The sequence below is a fragment of the Elephantulus edwardii genome, unplaced genomic scaffold (genome assembly GCF_000299155.1).
Source record: "Elephantulus edwardii isolate Elephantulus edwardi_28Jun2011 unplaced genomic scaffold, EleEdw1.0 scaffold00075, whole genome shotgun sequence".
Lineage (NCBI taxonomy): Eukaryota > Metazoa > Chordata > Mammalia > Macroscelidea > Macroscelididae > Elephantulus > Elephantulus edwardii.
The window spans coordinates 723,295-743,560 of record NW_006399825.1 but is presented as its reverse complement, the minus strand read 5'-3'; the positions used below and the strand labels follow the sequence as shown (position 1 = coordinate 743,560).

At 34.7% G+C, this 20,266-nt stretch overlaps 1 protein-coding gene across 2 annotated transcripts in view; it reads left to right on the top strand.

The window, feature by feature from the left end:
• Nucleotides 1-20,266, top strand: part of SLCO1C1 (solute carrier organic anion transporter family, member 1C1) — a 116,669-nt gene that overhangs the window by 79,263 nt on the left and 17,140 nt on the right. For both annotated transcript variants that reach the window (XM_006889063.1, XM_006889064.1), the window contains 3 exons: nt 11,688-11,883; nt 16,283-16,448; nt 18,837-19,021. In XM_006889063.1, the coding sequence (XP_006889125.1) occupies nt 11,688-11,883; nt 16,283-16,448; nt 18,837-19,021 (547 nt within the window). The remainder of the gene's footprint in view (nt 1-11,687; nt 11,884-16,282; nt 16,449-18,836; nt 19,022-20,266) is intronic.

Here is a 20,266-nt window from a genome sequence, read left to right as displayed (position 1 = left end):
TTTTATTGTTATACAGTCGTCCCTCCCACCCCTAGTCCACTTTACTTTGCAGCTCCTTTATGGACTCTTGTCATGCCAATAATACCTAATCATACATTTCCTTTATATAGTTCTCTACCACATCAGTTTCAGTGCCAAGAACATTATTTAATCCCCTCTTTTCCTACTTTGCCCCCCCCACCTGCATGTTAGTTCTGTTTTATAGCAGTGACACTATGCAGTATTTGTCTTTTTGTGACTGAGATATTCCACTCAGAATATTGTCCTCCATGGTCACCCATTTTGTATAATATTTCATGAGTTCTTTGTTTTTCAGTGCTGTATAATATTCCATTGTGTACATATACCACAGCTTCTCTATCCATTCATTTGAGGATGGGCATGTGGGTTGTTTCCAACTCTTTGCTATTGTGAACAAAGCCACAGAAAACATGGGTGTACATATATCTGCTTGGGTGGCAGTTCTGGTTTCTTAAGGGTATATTCCCAGTAGTGGAATTTCTGGGTCAAGTGGTATTTATATTTCCAGCTTTTGAGAAAATGCCATACAGCCTTCCATAGTTGTTGCACCTTTTTACTCTCCCACCAACAGTGAATAAGGTTCCAGTTTCCTACACCCTCGCCAGCATTTGTTGTTTGCTTTCTGTTGAATTTTGCTATTCTTACTGGGGTTAAATTATATGTCATAGTTTGATTTGCATCTCCTTAGAGTTAGGGATTTTGAGCATTTCTTCATGTGCTTGTTCTCGACCTGAAAAATCTTCTTTGGTGTAGTGTCTGTTTATACCTGAGCCCATTTTGAAATTGGGTTGTTTACCTTTATCTTGCTGTGGCGCTTGTGTATTCTATAAATTCTTGATATAAGTCCCTTATCAGACATGTCATTACTAAATATTTTTCCTCAGTCTGTGTCTTCACTTCTTACCCTGTTGGAGAAGATTTTGGATGTGCATAGGGATTTGATTCTTAGAGAGTCTATTTTATCTTCTTTTGGTTCACATTGAGTTTTATACAATCATTCCCATGCATTATGTTTTATAAAATTAATCACCATTGGACCTTGTCCATCATTACCCTGTCTTTTCAGTTCTCCATCTGATCCTTCCAATTTCCTTCACCCCCCTTCCACCTCTCCATCAACCAAATTGTTCAACCCTGTGGTTTTGCTACTATCCATCCTCACCCGTCTGCTCCTACCTTTTCCCTCTTGGACCCCCCCATACATGTTTTCCTAGTTATTCTATTTTTATACTAATGGTCTTATGTAGTATTTGTCTTTATGAGACTCTGAGTTAGTTCACTCAGCATAATGCTCTCCAGTCTCTCCCAAGTTATGTAATATTTTTCAAAATAATTTTTCCCTGAGTGCTGCATAGTATTCCATTGTGTGAATGTACCACAATTTCTCAATCCGTTTAGTTGTGGTTGGATATTTGGTTTGTTTCCATGTTCTTGTGATTGTGAATAGTGCTGCTGTGAACACTGGTGTACTCTGTTTATGTCTCAGGTCTAATTTCCTTGGGGTATATTCCTCGTATATGTTCCACTGTTTGAGGAAATGCTAAACTGCCTTCCAGAGTGGGTATACAATTTTACAATCCCACCAACAGTGTATGAGAGTTTCCACTTCTCCACATCCTCTCCAGTATTTATTGCTTACTGCCTTTCTAAACTTTGCCGCTGCTACCTGGGATGAGATAGTATCTCATTGCGGTTTTGATTTGTATTTCTCTTATTACCAGCAATTTTGAGCATTTCTTCATGTGTCTGTTGGCCATCCAAATGTCTCTCTCTGTGAAAAGTATTTTCATATATTTTTTCCTATTTTGTAACTGGGTTATCAGTCTTTTTCTTCTGGAGGCCAAGTAATATTCTAACTTTTGTTATGAGACCCTTGTTTGAGATGATATTGCCAATTTTATTCTCTCTTTTCGTAGGTTTTCTTTACACCCTGTTGGAAAATGTTTTTGATGAGCACAGAGATTTCATGCTTAGCAAGTCCCATTCATCAATTTTATCCTCTCCAGATTGTGCATTTCTGGCCATATTTTGTCAGCCTTTTTAATACCATAGACTAACTAGGACATCTAAAATTGATCCAAGTTTGGGCTTTACCCCAGGTCTCTGATCCATCTTGAGTTGATTTTTGTATATGGTGTGAGATGTGAATCTTCTTTCATCATTCTGTAAATTGCAGCCCAGTTTTGCTAGCACCATTTGTTGAAGAGATTGTCATTTCCCCATTTGATACATTTTATTTCTTTGTGGAATGTAAGCTGACTAGAGAGAGAAAGGTCCATTTCTGGGTTCTCTATTCTGCTCTATTGGTCTATGTGCCTGTCATTGTACCAGTACCGTGCTGTTTTGGTTACTATTGGTGTAATGTAGATTTTGAAGTCAGGGAGTGCTATGCTTCCCCCTTCATTTTTATTTTTCAAAAGTGCTTTACTTATTCTAGGTCTCTTTCTTCTCCAACTTGACAATATCCCTTTCAATCTCCTTGAAAAATGAATTTGGTATCTGGATTGGGATTGCACTGAACATGTAGATTGTTTTTGGTAGGATTGTCATTTCACAACGTTGAGTCTTTCTACCCATGAACAGAGAGCATTTTTCCTTTTGTTTAAAGGTCTTTATTGTAACTCATGGAAATATTCTGTAATTTTCTTTGTACAAGTCTTTTGTGTCTCTACTTAGGTTCATTCCTAAGTATCTCAAATGTGTGATGGGCTATTGAAAATGGTACTGCTTTCTTAGTATCCTTCTCTGAGTTCTCTTTGTTGTTTTTTATAGAGGAATCCCACTGATTTTTGTATATTGCTCATATATCCTGCCAGCCTACTAAATTGGTCCACTAGCTCTAACAGTTTATTTTTTTTGTTGAGTCCTAAGGATTTTCTGTGTACACTATCATATCATCTATATATAAGAACCATTTAACCACCTCTTAGCTGATCTGGGTGCCTTTTATTTCCTTATTTTATCCTATCACCCTAGAAAGTACTTTCAATACACCATTGAAGAGAAGGGGTGTCAGGGGGGCATCCTTGTCTGGTCCCTGTTTGCAAAGAAAATGATTTTAGTCTTTCTCCATTGAGAATGATGTTAGCTCTTGGTTTTGTATTTATATTTTTCACTCTGTTGAGGAAATTCCCTTCTATTCCAATTTTGTTGAGTTTCTTCATCAGGAAAGGGTGTTTTATTTTGTCAAATGCCTTTTCTGCATCAATTGCTAAGATCATATTTTTCTTGTCATTTTCTTTGTTAATATGGTAAAATTACCTTGTTTTTCTTCTGTTGAACCATCCTTGTGTACCTCTTCTGAATCCCATTTAATCATTATTAATTATTTTTATATGCTTTTGTATTTTATTAGCTAGGATTTTGTTAAAGATTTTACCTCTATGTTCATAAGAGATTTTGGTCTGTAGTTTTCTTTCTTGATAATATATTTGCCTGGTTTGGGACAAGGGTTTTACTTGCTTCATAGAATATTTCTAGGAGTGCTCCTTCTTTTTCTATTTTTGAAAATAATTTAAGTATAATTTGGTGATAAATCTTCTCTGAATGTTTGGTAGAATTCAGCTGTGAAACCATCTGCTCCAGGACTTTTTTTAATAGGTAGTGTTTTTATGACCTGCTCAATTTCTTCTTCTTGATGGGTCTGTTCAAGTGTTCTATATCAGTCTTTGTCAATGTGCATAGGGAACAAGTTTCTAGGAATGTATCCATTTCCTCCAGGTTTTCAAATTTATTAGACTATAGCTTTTCATAATATTCCAATATTATGGATTATTTTCTTCTGGTTCAATTGTGATAGCACCTCTGTCATTCTTTAGTCGAGTTATTTGTTTCATCTTCTTTTTTTTGCATTTGCTAAGTTTGCCAATGGATTGTTAATTTTATTGACCCTTTCGAAAAACCAGTTCCTGTTCTTGTTCATGGTTTCAATTGTTTTTCTGTTTTCTATGTCATTGATTTCAGCTCTTGTTCTTATAATTTCCTTTCTTCTAGAGGCTTGGGGTTATATTGTTGTTCTCTTTCTATTTTATGAAGGTGCTGAGGTAAGTCGTTAAGTTTGCTTCTTTCTTCATTTTTTATGTGTTTGCTTATGCTATGAACTGACACCTGAAAACTGCCTTAGCTGCCTCCCTGAGATTTTGGTATGTTGTATTTTCATTATTTCTTGTTTAAAGGAACTTTTTGTATTTCATTTCTTATTTCTTCTATGAGCTCCGGTGGGCTAGTGGCAAGAAACTGTGCTTCAAGTCCAAAAGCAAGCGATTTGAGGCCAGCAGTTGCTCCATGGAGAAGGATGGGAAATCTCCTCTGTGCGATTACTTGCTTCTGACAACCCACCAGAGAGTCAACTACGGGTGGGTTCTGACTCTATGGTATAGAACAACAACAGTTTCTTTTATAGCTCAATTGTATTCTAGAAGGATCTTATTTCTTTTTCACATTGGTTGTTTTATTAGCTTTATCCTTTTTTTTGGTTAATTTCTAATTTTATGTCATTGTGATCTGAGAAGATACTTTGTATTATTTCAGTGTTTTATAATTTGTTGAGGCTCTCTTTGTGCCCTAAGATGTGATCAGTTCTGAAGAACGTTTTGCATGCCCTTTAGAAGAAAGTGAATTATTTGGAATATATCCACAAGGTCAAGTTGGTGAATTTTATAGTTTAGATCTTCTGTATCTTTGTTGAGTTTCTTTTGTATTGACTTTTCCTGTGGTAAGTTAAAGTCTCCTATCACTATTATGGTGCTGTCTATCTCTTTCTTTAATTTGTTAACAATTGTTCTATATATCTAACAGTTCTATAATTTGGTGCATAGATTTTGACCTAGGTTATGTGTTCTTGATCTACTGTGTCTTTAATCATTACATATTTCCTTTTCTTATCTTTTAAGGTGCTTTTCATCCTACAGTCTATTTTAGCAGTCTGTTTTGTCACTCCTGCCTTTTTTGGAGGCCATTTTCTTGGCATTTTTACCCCTAGACTTTGATTTTGAGTCTATCTTTATCTTAATTTCTTAGATGTGTCTCATGCCGACAACATGCTGATGGACTTTGGTTTTTTTATCTATTCTGCTATTCTTTTTCTCTTTATTGTTGCATTTAGTCTATTCACATTAAGTCTTATTATTGACAGGCCAAGTTTAATGTTGTTATTTAGCTGTGTTTCTTTATTTGTTGTTTCTGGTTGCTATGATCCATTTACTTTCCTTTGACATCTCTGTGTGAAAGACCTCCCTTAAAAGTTCTTTTAGATTTGGACTTGTTTTTAAAAATTCCTTAAATTATTTCCATTATGCAAAGGATGTAATAGCTCCTTTATATTTGATGAAGATCTTTGATGAGTACAGGATCCCTAGTTGGAAATTGTTTTCTTTCAACTTTCATATATGCCATCTCATTGTCTTCTTGCTCACATGATTTCTGCTGAAAAATCAGAAGTTAATCTAATTGCTTTTCCTTTGTAAGTGACTTTTTGCTTTTCTTGTGCTGCTCTTAGTATTATAGCCTTATCTTTTATTTTGGAGTATTTGAGTTAGTCTGTTTGGTGTTCACTGAGCTTCCTGAATATGGATTTCCTTATTCTTCATAATATATGCAAAGTTTTCTTCTAGTACAATGCATCCACTTCCTAAATAGCATGCCTCCTGAAACGCTATGAACTTTGATAAATGCTGATAGCTGTAGAGGAGCTTCAAACCTTTTGTTCATAGGATTGCTATGAGTCATCCTTGACTCAAAGGCAATCAACAACAACAACTACTACTTCCACAGCTTTCTCGGTGATTTCCTTGTCTCTCTGATATTTTGGAATTCCAATTAAACACATTTATTCATTACGATGTAATAATCCCACATGACTATTTTTTTTTTTTTTAATTTTCTTTATGTCTCTTCTCTGATTTTTTTTCTTCTGGTATGTTCCCATTGAGATTCTTGTCTTCTACTTCACTGACTCTCTGCTCCATTTCTTCTGTTCTGCTTTTTTGTCCCTCCAGCATGTTAGACACTTCTACCATTTCTGTGTTAATATTTTGGATTACATTTTCATTCTCTTATTTTAAGTAGTGCGTTGGCTATACCTTCTCTATCTTGTGATGAGTTTTTAAGTTCTTATACCCCTTTATCTATCATTTCATTTTTACTTCCATCTTTTGCATTTTCTTCCATAGTTGTATATGTTCCTCCTCATCAATTGTATTTCTTTTGGATTTGTGTCTCAGAAGTGTTTGCTTTCTTAATGGTTTTTATTATTTCTTCCATCATTTGCACCTTCTTCCATAGGTGTTCAAATAACTCCTCATTGATCTATTTCTTCTAGTCTCCACAGGTAGGGCATTCCCTTTATTTTTGACTTCCACTGTTTCTTCCATCATTTGTACTTTCTTTTGTAGCTGTTCGAAAGTCTCCATATCAATATATATCATCTGCTTTCTCGACTCTTTGGTATTCATTGGGTCTGCAATATCCTCTGCCTTCTTTAGAGAAGATCTAATTTGAGTTTCACAGTGCTTGATGCTGCCTACTGCTTTCTCAACATTAAGTAAAGTTTTTCCTTGATAAGTTTTAGACCATTTCTATTGTGGTTGTATAAGTTGTTGGTAGTTTTAATCTTTACAATGTTGTTGATTAGTTGCCAACTTACAATGTTCATTCTTTTAGGTGGGCCACTCACTCAACTAAACATCTTTTCTAGGAAAATGTGTCTTTCCTAAAGTCCTTCAGATTCTCTGTTGTCTGCACTCTAGACCTGCAGGAATATTGCCTCAGTGTAGTTCCCTCTTTCCAACTCTATTGTCTTTCTTTGGCTAAGCAGTGGCTGAGTGGTGCCAGACCAGATGCTCCACTTAAGCAGTTTCTGTTCAGGTGTTGAGGAGGTGGAGGGGTGGAGTATGGTTCCAGATAGCTCTCTTTCTTCCACCTTAGCATGCAAGAAAGAGAAAACTGAGAAAGTCTTTCCTTTGCTTGTAGCTTTTTGTCCAAAATTTTCCTGTCCTGTTTGGCACCTGGGATGCCCCACAGTCTAAGAGGCAAGAATCTCCAAATGGAGGGATCTTGCCCCAGGAAAGTTTCTGTCTCCTGTCTCCCAACAAGTACCCAAAATAATTGAATATGGGGAGCAGTGTCTCACCTGATGAATTTTCTCTCCTGAAGCTTAATGTCTTCCTTTGTTTCTGGAGTGGTACAAGATTAGGGGCAGCAGCTCAATCAGGTTGAGGGGGAGGAGGAAGGTCTCAAGTCAGCTCTCCCTCTCACAGGAAGCTGAGAAAGTCTTTTCCTGCTTGTTACTGTGTCCCAAACTCTCTTGTCCTCTTTGGCCCCTGGGATAACCCCACAGTATAGAAGCAAGGATCCCCAAAGGAGGTACCTTGCCTCAAGTAAATTTCAGTCCCCTGTCTCCCCACAAGCACCGAAAAGTCTATTTTTATTGAGCTCTTAGGCTTTTCATTATTGCTTCATAAAAATAGTTTATATAGTTCTTGCTACAAATCCATTGTTGAGTATAGCTACTATAAATGCATTCTATTTTGAGATTACCTTTTTACTCTCTTCTTAAGAGTTTTTAATTCCTTTTAGCTACATAAATATTTTCCTAACGCTACTGGAGGAAGACTCATCAACAAACTGTGACATGCAGAACACAACCACCTTGCTTGCTGAAACTGAGGAGGACCTAAAGCACTTCCTGCAGAAGGCCAAGAAATATAGTTTCAATATGGATTAAAGCTTAGCATCAAGAAGACCAAGATTCTCACACTGGGATAATTAGCAACACCATGAGAGATAGAGAAAATATTGAGATTGTTGACAACTTCAACTTGTTTCAGTGCAGAATCAATACTCTTGGTTGCAGCACTCAGGAAGACAAAATACAGATTATACTATGAAAATCTGCTGTCAGGAACCTCTCCAAAGCACTGTGAAGCAATGATGTCTGTCTAGAGTCTAAGGTGTACCTTATCTAGGCTATGGTCTTCACAATTACATGCTATGCATCAGAGAACTGTACAATGACTTAGAATGACAGAAGAATTGATGCCTTTGAGTTGTGGTGCTGAAGAAGAGTATTGAGTATATCATGTACCACCAAGAGAAAAAAACCAGATCTGTCTTAGAGAGGGTGAAACCAAGGTTCTCTTTGGAGCAAGAATTTTGAAATTCTGTCTCACACACTTTGGGCCCATGGCCAGGAAGGACCAGTCTTTGGAGAAAGACATAATGCTTGGAAGAATGGAAGAACAGCATAGGAGAAGTCCCTGAATGAGATATATTGACATAGTAACTTGAGTAATGGGGGTAGGTGTATCAAAGTCACTGAGACTGGCTTAGTATAGGGCAGGGTTCAGAGCTATTGTACATAGGGTCCTTATGGGCTGCAGTCAACTCAATGGCACATAACAACAACATTTTGGTTCTGTTTTTAACAAATGAGTGTATCTCTCTTAGAGCTAGGGATATTGAACATTTATTCATGTGTTTGTTCACCATCTGAATATCTTCTTTGGTGAAGTATCTGTTCATATCCTGTGCCCACATTTCAATTGGGTCATTTATCTTGTTGTGGTGCTCAAATATTTTATAAATTCTAAATAGCATTCCCTTGTCTGATATGTCATTACCAAATATTTTTTACCAGTCTGTGGCTTCCCTTTTTACCCAGTTGGAGAAGTTTTTGGATGTGAATAGGAATTTTATTCTTAGAAGGTCCCATTCATCTATTTTATCCTGTCCTGGTTGTAGATTTTCCAGGATGCTTGGAAGATTGTTTATATTGTGAATTAGGACTTCTAGGATTCTTCCAAGCTTTTCTTTAATGAAGTTTGTAATCCTTGGTTTTAGTCCTAGGTCCATGATCCACTTTGAGTTCATTTTTGTGTATGAAGTGAGGTGTGGATCTTGCCTGAGTGATCTGCAGATAGTTTTCCAACTTTGCCAATACTCAAAACAACTATGACATATCATCTCACCCCAGTAAGAATAGAAAAATTTAACAGAACAAAAAACAACAAATGCTGGCAAGGTTGCAGAGAAAATGGAACCCTTATTCACTGTTGGTGGGAGTGTAAAATGGTGCAACCACTTTGGAAGGCTATATGGCACTTTCTCAAAAGTTTGCAAATAGAAATACCATTTAAGCCAGCAATTCCACTTCTGGCAATTTACCCTAAAGAAACCATAAATGCCACCCAAGCATATATATTTGCATACCCATGTTTATTGCAGCTTTGTTCGCAATAGTAAAGAGCTGAAAACAACCCAAGTGCCCATAAACAAATGAATGACTAGAGAAGCTCTGGTATATTCACACAATGAAATACTATGCAGCACTGAAAAACAAGGAACTCATGAAATACTATGCTAAGTGGATGACCCTAAGAACATTATTCTGAGTAAAATATCTCAGTCACAAAAGAACAAATATTACATAGGGCCACTGTTGTAAAACAAGACTGACATTGGGGTTGAAGGAAGACAGAGAAGAATAGGAAGAATGATGTATACTCCATTGCAACAAATGAAGGAGAGAACTGTTTAAAAGGGATATATGACTGGGTAGTATTGTCATGACAGGAGTCCAGAATGAAGGCTGCACTGTGCAGTGGATTTGGGGGGAAGGGATTGCATAGCAATGAAAGAGTTTTTCTTTTGCTCATCAAGGAGAAAAGTGAATTGTGGGGAAGGGGTGGCCAGGGAGAAAAGTGCAGCAATGAATGACTGGAAACCCTGTCTCTGTAAATTTCCATTAAAATTAATTAAAATAATGGGTGTAAAATCTCATGGTCTGGAAAATGTTTTAATTTTTCTGCTAGGAGTTTTATTATTTTCGCTATCACTTTTAGGTTATACTTTACTTCCGATCAGTTTCTGTACAATCTGCAGAAAACAGTACAGATTTTTTGGTTAAAATTAATAGCCTCTCTCCCCTGTTGCTGAGAAGAAACAGATTTCAAATAAATATTGATTTCTCATTGTTCAGCATATATATATATATAAATCAGCATTACATAAGGAAAATTATTATAATTGAAAATGAAACTATTTGTAATACAATTTCTTTGTTGGGTAAATTGTACATTAAAGACCCTGCTTAAAATATAATATTTTCAAGAAATTTAACCTAAACAAAACACATTTCCACTGAGGCAGTTCCTATTCATAATGACTCAGTAAGGAGAATAGTCCCATAGGGTTTTCAAGGCTGTAAATGTTTACAGAAGCAAATTACCACATCCTTGTCCCAGAGAGTGGCTTGTAGATTTACCACAGTTCCATTAGGGCTCATTAATGAAACTTGGCACAGCTGAAATTCTAAGAGATTCAATTGCCTATTAAAAAATGATTCATATAGTTCTGATAGGCATTTTTCAGGAATAAAATTATTTCCTCTGAGTTTCTAAAACATTTCTATCCATACAAAGGCTATTTTTTAAAAAAACCTGATAAACAGAAAACTAATAATCTTAACCTATAATTTATTAGTTTTATTTAATCCATGATTCTTCTCTGTATAGTCAAATGGATTTCTGACCCAAACAAATCTATGAACTACATTTTTAAAAGCATGTATCAGAAGTTTCTAAAACTCTATTTATTATTTTTGACATGCCACATCTATAAACAATGTAGATACTTTTTGTGAGAAATTAGAAGCACAGTCTAATAATTTCATTTCGTTATAACTAGGCTATTTATCAGCATGTTGGTTTTACATTATTAAGTACAGGACACAACAAAATAAGGGTAATTGAATAATTTATTCACAAACATTTATTTTAACTATTTGTAAAATGGCAAAAATAAATGCCTCATTTTTGTTGTTATTGGTGTGTGTTGTCAAGTTAACCACTACTCATAGTTACCCTATGAACAAAAGCTCTGAACTCTGACTTGCCAGAGCGAATCTCACTGTCTCTGACATATTTGACCCCCAATGCCACAGTGTTAACACAGTCACTGTGTTAATCCATTTCATCCAGGGTCTTCCTTTCCTGTGTGGATCCTCCATCCTTCTGGGCACAATGTCCTTCTCTAAGGACTCCTCCTTCCTGACAATGCCCAAAGTTTGTGAGACGGAGCTTCCTCCAAGGAGCAACTTGTGTTTATCCTCTCCAGGACACAATTGTTTGTTCTTTTGAAAGTCCATGGTATATTCAGTACTCTTCTCCAGCACCACAACTCAAAGGCATCAATTCTTGTTCTGCCATCCTTAGTCATTGTGCAGCTCTCTTATACATAATAAGTAATTGTGAAGACCATGACTTGGATTAGGCACATCTGAGTCTCTAAACTGACATTGTTGCTTCTTAGTACTGATGGTTGTATAAATGGCCCCAGACTAAGCCTGTCATTCTTAGGACTGGGCCAGAACAGCATTTATTCATTGATTCTTTTAATATTTCTCGCTTTCCTAACCTGTGCTAGACATTGTGCTAGACAAAACTCACATTCCAGTTGAGTGTCATTCATCTATGACCTTGTTCTTCACTGAGGTCTATACAAAAATACTGACCCATGTCCAAAGAGGATAGTGACTAAATAGTTTCAAACATGCATTTGGCGCTATTATATCATTTTGTATAATCACTGAGAGCATAATTACAGATTTTTTTAAAAAGTTATAGAGATTTTATAAATTTATACCATGATATATTTTTCTTGCTCCCCAGGACTTATCAATATACCTGCTGTGGCCCTTGGTATATTCTCTGGAGGGATAGTTATGAAAAAGTTCAGAATTGGTGTGAGTGGAGCTGCAAAACTCTACTTGGGATCATCTGTGTTTGGTTATCTTCTATTTCTCTCCCTGTTTGCACTGGGCTGTGAAAATTCTGATGTGGCAGGATTGACTGTCTCTTACCAAGGGTATGTTCATTTATTACATGATTTGATAAGATTGTTTTGTTTAATTAAAGGAATTATTGGTTTGTTTTGGAATAAACAAAAACAAACATAAAAACTATAAGAACGGGATTATTGTTTTAATGTAGGGCAGCAAACACTATTTCTAATTGAAAATTCGTTGTTATAGCCAAAATGTATCATTCTTCTAGTGTTACAGCAAAAGATAAACCTACATTTTCATAGCAAATCAGCCTCATCACTTTAGATGAGAACCTATAGTAGTAGAAAATAATATACTTCAATTTTTAGCTAATTAGGTACTGTTCTGTGGGCTCTTTAACTCAATGTAGTTTTAATTTTTAAATTGGTTTTTTAAAAAATAAGCTTTTATAAGGCTTAATCAAAATGACAAATTTCAAATTCTAACCTGAAGTACAATGTTGTGACTGATAGGATACAATCCACATCTATTCAAGGAAGACATGTTGATATGATTGTCATGCACCAACAGCAAAAGCCTTTTTAGGAAATTGAGGATTTTTACCAAATTTTGCAGCCTGAAATTGACCAAACATGCAATCAGAATGCAATAATGATAACTGGTGACTGGTATGACAAAGTTGGAATAATGGTGCTATTTCTTTCTTCATTTCTGTTAACCATTGTTTTATGTATTTTGCAGATCATGTGGCACATAAATGTTTACCAAGGTTATGTCTTCTTAATCTATTGTGCCTTTAATCAGTATGTAATGTTCTTCCTTATCTTTTATGGTGCTTTGCATTCTGAAATCTATTTTATCAGAGAGTAGTGTTGTCACCCCTGCTTTTTTGAGGTTGCCATTTGGTTGGTGTATTTTTTTCGAGGCTTTGATTCTGAGTCTGTCTTTCTATTCTTTTTTGAGATATAGCTCTTGTAGACAACATACTGATGGGTTTTGTGTTTTTATCCATTGTGCTACTCTTTTCCTCTTGATTGGTGCATTTAGTCCATTTCACACTAAGTGTCATTATTGTCAGACAGGGTTTTACCGTTGCCATTTTGCTGCGTTTCTTTTTCTGTTGTTTCTGTTTACAATGGTCCATCCACTTTCCTTTGGCATCTGTGTATGAAGGAGTTAATTTAAAATTTCTCATAGTTTTGGTCATACTTTCACAAATTATTTAAGTTCATTCTTTCTGCAAAACATCTAATTTCTCCTTCATATTTGATGGAGAGTTTTTCTGGGTATAGGATCTTGGGCTGGCAATTGTTTTCTGTCAACGTTTTGTGTATTCCATATCATTATCTTCTAGCTTGCATGATTTCTGCTAAGAAATCAGAATTTAATATAATTGTTTACCCTTTATAGGTGACTCTTTTTTCATGCTGCTTTTAGAATTCTATCCTTATCTTTTAATTTGGAGAAGGAATTGTTGGGAATACAGACTTGGTGACAGAAATGAGACTGAATGTCCAAAGATTGAATTTTTTACATTCAATGATTTAGTAATTGCAAATAATGGTTTTAAAAACACAAATGGCAACTTTACACCTAAACATAACCTGATAGACCACATAGAAATCAGATTGAGTACATCTGTGGAAGAATTAGTTGGCAAAGCTCAATATCAGCAGTCAATACCAGGCCAGGTATTTATTGTAAAACAGACCATCAATTAATCATGTGGAAGTTCAAAGTGAGGCTGAAGAAAATTAAAACAAGCCTAGAAGACCAAAAATACAACCTTGAGTTTATCCCACTTGAATTGAAAAATTATCTTAATAGGTTTTAGAACATTGGCGACATTAAACACCAATGATCAAAAACTGGATGAGTTGTTAGTTGACATCAAAGAAGAGAAAAAAGATATAGGAGAAAGTAAAATCCGAAGTGGGTGTCAGAAGAGACTGAAAATTGAGAATCAAGAAACTAAAAACAAAGAGAAGAAATGCAGGAGTAAAGTTGCTGAACCTAAGACTTCAAAGGGCAGCTCAAGAAAACATAGTATAATTGGAAGCGTAGAGAGCTGGAATTAGGGAACAAAAAGGGAAGAATTTACTCAGAATTTCTCAAGCTGAAAGAACTGAAGAACAAATTCAACTTTTGAGTTTCAATACCAAGAAATGTTATGGACAAAATATTGAAGCATCTAGGAAGCCTTAAAATAAGCTGTAGGGAATACACAGAGTCACTATATCAAAAAGAATTGATCGACACTGAACTATTTCAGGAGTTGCCATATGATTTAGACCAATGGTAATGAAAGAATACCTTTAAGCAGCACTGAATGTGTTGGCAAAAAATAAGGCCCCAGGAATAGTTGGCATACCAACTGACATGTTTAAACTAACAGATGTGGCCTGGATGTGCTCTCAAGTCTATGTCAGAAAATTTGGAGGAAAGCTACATGGCTAACTTACTGGAAGAGATACATATTTACTACCATTTCCAAGAAAAGTGTTCCAACATAATATGTAAATTATTAAACAATATAATTAATATCACATGCAGGTAAAATATTGCTGAAGATCATCCAAAATCAGCTGGAACAGTATATTGATAGAGAATTGTCAGAAGTTCTAGGATTCAGAAGAGGCAAGAGATATTTATTACTGCTGATATCAGATTAATCCTGGCTAAAACCAGAGAATTGCAGAATGCTTGTTTGTGTTTTATTGACTATGCAAAGACATTTGACTCTGTGGATCAGAATAAATTGTAGAAACCATTCAGAAGAATGGAAATTCTAGAATACTTTATTATGCTTGTTTGAAAGCCATATCTAGTCCAAGAAACAGTTGTCTGAACAGAGCAAGGGAACACTACAAAGATGTGGGTGAGTTTGAACTACTAATATTTGGGTTAACAGTTTAATTTATTAACCACTTTACCCTTCAAGGGAATCTTCAACACACTCTAGATAATAAATTAATCCACTATAAATAATATGAAATAATTGGATTTATAAAACACAGAAAAGTCCCTAGGGACTATCGGGAGTTGCTTCATTCCAAAAAGCTAATTTGATTCTAGACAATTAACAAGAACACTACAGATAATCTTCAGCTAGAATAATGAAAGAAATCTATCTTATAGAATAATAAAGATATGTTTGATGTGAAAGAAGGCAGAGTTCTGTCTCTGAGTTGGTCATTAATAAATAGTGTGAATTTGAACAAGTTACATACCCTCTCTGGACTTGACTTTCCTGGTATGCCAAATGAGAGATGGGCCTACTTTATTACAATATCTTTTCCTTCTCAAATGTTCTAGGATCTCAGCTCTATAATAATGTAATCATCTCAGTTAACAATAGCTTAGGGTTTGGTTGTCATGGTGGTGTTTTAAAATATTGCTGTTATGTGCCTTCTAATTAGAACCAACTTATATCTGATCCTCCAGTAGGTTTTCAGAGATTTCCTATACACTTCTTCACTTTTTGAAAGCCAGATTATGTCATCTGCGTAAGTTGTTGATAAGTCTTCTTCCAATCCTCATGTCACAATCTTCTTCATAAAATCAAGATAAAAAAACCTGGATGATTTTTGAATGATTTGTTCAGCATACAGACTGAATAGGTGTGGAAGAAGGATACAATCCTGAAACACACCTTTCCTGATTTTAAACCATGCAGTATTACCCTCCTTCTTGATCTAGTATAGATTTCACATGAGTACATTTAAATGTTCTGAGATCCACATTCTTCTAAATGTTATCTGTAATGTATTATGACCTATATAGACTAATGGCTTTCCACAATCAACAACGCAAAAGTAAATATTTTTCTGGCACTCTTTGCTTTAAGAGGATAGGATTTACAGGACCTTTATGAGAGGACATAATTTAAACCATAGCAGTGTGCAAAGCCAAAGAAACTGTTATTTAAGCAATGTAGTGAATACGTATCTGGTTCAAGGGGCAAAATCGCTGACTCTTCCTCCATAATCGAATACATTCTTCTTTGATTGGGTAAATTCTGCAAGTGCATATTCCTCCTTTTCCTACCCTGTGTTAGACTGTTTTTGATGCTGGATATGGAGAAGTGAATAAAATAATTAGTTCCTGTCCTTACACAATGTATATTACGGCAGTTGAATATTTAAGAAATGTTACCAATTACTCTGAAAGTGTGCTTTTACCTTTCTTCCTTATTAGTTATTTTCACACATATTTGCAAAGAAATAAGTCAGAATGCTGTAAAGACCGTGGACTATAGTAAAAGTCCTAAACCAAGTAGATACTGTATGAAGTTGTAAGCCTTCAAAAGAGGTTTTTTATACACTTAATGGAAATTTATGTAATTATTTTGTAATTGTGCTTTCAAAATTCTATCCTTTTTCAGCAATGCCATTTTTATTGTTCATCAAAATTTCTTTAAAAAATATTAAATAGTATCTTCTAAGAGGTAATTTTATATACTGTTATATTTCTTTTTAGAACCAAATCTGTCTATTATAAAGAGTCAGCACTTATTACAGATTGCAACTCAAGATGTAAATGTTCAGAGACAAAATGGGAACCCATGTGTGGTGAAAATGGAATTACATATGCATCTGCATGTCTTGCTGGTTGTCAAACCTTCACCAAGAATGGAAAAAATATTGTAAGAAATAATTTTCTCTAAAATCTTTGCCCAGGACAAATCATATGTAATACATAGTTGTGCAACTCTAGGATGATTAAGAGCCCAATCCCACAACCAATCAACATTCGAAAAAGCCCTGACTCTTACCTTGTTCTTTTTATCTTATGTGGAATTGAGGAAATCATAACTATCACTAGTGGAATTAAAGTTGTGAGAAATTGGGTAAGAATGAGAAGCATAAACTGGAAAGGATCTTTGTCAATAACTGGTTTTGTTCTTTTGTTTAATTTTTAAGGAGTATAATCTTGGAAATAAGAAGTCACATGAATATCTGTGTGGGTATCCACATTTCCTGACTCCAAGATGTTTATTTGGTCTTTGAAAGTTAAGGATCAGAACAAATAGATGTCAGTGTAAGGAGTCCAATCCCATGAGTGAGATACATAAAACAAAATCAGTCATTTGAGGATGACTATTCTTAACTGTAATAATGATAAATAATGTGCTAACTGTAAAAATGAAGAAATGTTCAGTAATGTATAGGTAGGAAGTATACATAGCTCAGTAACAGACTTACTCCTCTAATCATATCTTGACATTCCTGTCTCAAATATATACTTTACCTTATTCTTACCTTATTCTTATATGTGCACAGCATAGGTCAGACCAGTCTCTACTTGTGACTAATGAAATATATCTTTATCTGACATAACTTTTGCATGTCAGCTAAATATAAATATTTATCTACTACTGTATGCAAGAAAAATCCTTGCTGATTTTCTGTTTATTGCTTTGCATCTGACAGTATTTATGAGCAAAACATTTGAGTCACTAGTAAGAATGATTAATGTTAATGAAACCATCTGAGAAGTAGGTTTTCATGCAACCATCTGAGAAGTAGGTTTTCATCCAATCTCTTTTTCTATTTTTATTTATTTTGCTTTTACTCTATTTACCCACAACCACATGAAGACTTTTTTCCTAACTGTAATGTGAATTTATTAAACATATGACATCTCAGGGATCAAGATAAGCGCTTTAAAAATAAATATTTTACGTAAATCTAATGTATTTAAATCACAAGTCTTCCAGATATTGGGTTTTATCATACCCATTTGTCTCATGATACTGAAATATAAGGAAATTAATTAGACTCACTTAAGATGAAAAAGTTTTCATTCTGGCCATAAAAATATATATTGCTTCTCTTTCTGAAAAATGACAGCAATTTTATTGTTTGTTTTAAAATTCATAAACTCAATTCAATCTGGTCTGTGATGAAAATAACCCATTATATGTACACATACACATACACATATAAAATTCATAGGAACAATGAGAACAAGATTGTCTTTCTCTTTATTCAATACTGTATTCCATTTTGTACATGAGAAATATTTTTCTGATTCTTACTAGGGGTTGTTTCATATCTTCAAATTGTACTGAATTATTACCCACATTATATGGTCATGTTGATTGCCTAAAATTTGACAGATGTTCTTTTATGTTCTAAATGTACAGTGATGGTAAAGCAGTCATGTCCTATATAGAAATTACATTATATTCTGGTAATATAGTTGAAGAATAAATAAATACATAGTACCTTGGTAGATAGTTATAAGTACTAAATCAGGGTGGTGTTAATTTGAATGGGTTTTCTTGGAAAATCTTGCTAATGAAATGTATGAACAGAGACTTGAACTGAAGATGCCAGTTGTGCAATTCTAAGAGAAGAGCTGTCTGTGCAGAGAAAACAGCAATACATGAGGTGTACTCAAATATGCCATATTTGAAGATTGACTAGCACCGATTGGAAATTTACCTTTGTTAAAAGAAGAAGATAAGAGGGAAGAGTGTTAGGCAAAAGAGCAAAGTGGAATCTAGAATCCATATCATGTAGAGTTTGTAAACCACTATAAAAACTTGAAATTTCATCAATGGCATGCTAGAAAACCATTGGAAGGTTCAGGATAGTGATATAAGCTCAGTGATAATTTAGAAGTAGCAGTGTGGTTACTGAGAAAGAAGAATAATGTTATATTTGAGTGGAAATGACTTGAACATTAAGAGATTATTGCAGTGATTAAGGCAGGGAATAATAGTGACTTAAACTTTGATGTCATAGTGAAACAAAGATACAAAGTATGATAGGATATGGTTGGATATGCTGAATAGTTGCTCCAATACAATTAGTAGTTTGTAGATAATGTTGTTTCACTACTGAATGCTGTATGCATATGTCTATATAGATTTTTTTGTTTAATATACCCCAGTAAAGAAAAGGAGAAGACTTTTCCCCCACTGGTTTATATTTTCTGTGTAGCTGCTATTATTATAATAAATGTTTATCTCTGATTTTATTTAAATGTTACTTCAATAATTGAATGTTTCCCTATTGTGTTACAGATATTTTATAACTGCACCTGTGTTGGAATGACAGCATCTAAATCAGGAAATTTCTCAGGCATGGTGGGCAGATGTCAAAAAGATAATGGATGTCCCAAAATGTTTCTGTATTTCCTTGTAATTTCAGTCATCACATCTTATACTTTATCCCTAGGTGGCATTCCTGGATACATATTGCTTTTGAGGTGAACTTTGATTCTCTCTATGCTGATAAAAAAATGCAATACAATGTAAGAAATAATATAATCAGTGAGAGCAATGCTTCCAACGTCTGTTTAATAGAATAATTTTGATTCTTTTTAGACTTCTGAAACACCCACATTCCATGCCCTTTTCTCCACTTTATGTTAATATGCAAAAATAAGGTTAAATATATCTTCTTGGCTAAAAATGTTTGGCATCTGTTGGTATAAAAAGAAACACTCGTGCTGACATCATAGACACAAATGTGCTATTTTCAATAAGTACAGTGTGCTACTTTCTAAAAAGCTGGTGCTACTTTCTAAGGAGCTGGTGGCATTCTGTTAAGGAGGATACACAAAAAGTAGGAAACAATATATGTTTAGATTAAGTATAGTTTCACTGACTTTATGGATGATATAATTTATAAGCTACTTTAAAGACCTACATAATATCACAATGTTTTACTTTTTTTTTAATTTTATGAGCTGGCTATTGCTTTTTTTACTTATTCTTGCCCTGGTTGGAATTATCTCCGGGCATTTCAAAGTGACTGAAGATCCTCAATATGTCAATAGTAAGGAAAAAAATGTCACCTCCTTATGAAATCCTAGCAGAATTTTTTAAAACTATGTATTACTTTGTATGTTTTAAAATTAATTTGTAAACACTTTTATAATAATTTTAAATAGTAGTTAATCATTGGTTCCTGGTATATTGTAAATTGTACCTTTCCAAATACAGAGATTAAGTTCCTCTTTAAATTTATTCCATAGCATCTTAGATAACATTACTGAATTAAAAATTATGTGAAAAGGTCTTTAATGGTCAAAGCTACCATCTTCCTTTTTTTTTCTTATATCTTCACTCAACTTTCTTATAGAATTTTTTTCTATAATATAGCTTATCATTGAACATTTTTATTTATTATCTTATTATATATAGGGTAGGGCAAAGTTCAGATCTGTTGTTCCTGAAGTTGCTGTGAGTCATAGTCAAATTGATGGCACCTAACATCAACTGCAATAGCATTGCTTTTTGTCATATACCAGAGGGTTATAATTGACCCATAGGTGATTCTGTTGTTGTTGTTGTTGTTGTTGTTATGTGCCATCGAGTCATTTGCGACTCATGGCGATCCTCTGCACAAAAGCCCTAAACCCTGCTCTATCCTGCACCAACCGCACTGCCTCTGACACACCCATCCCGATTACCCCAGTCACCGAATCAATCCATCTCATAGAGGGTCT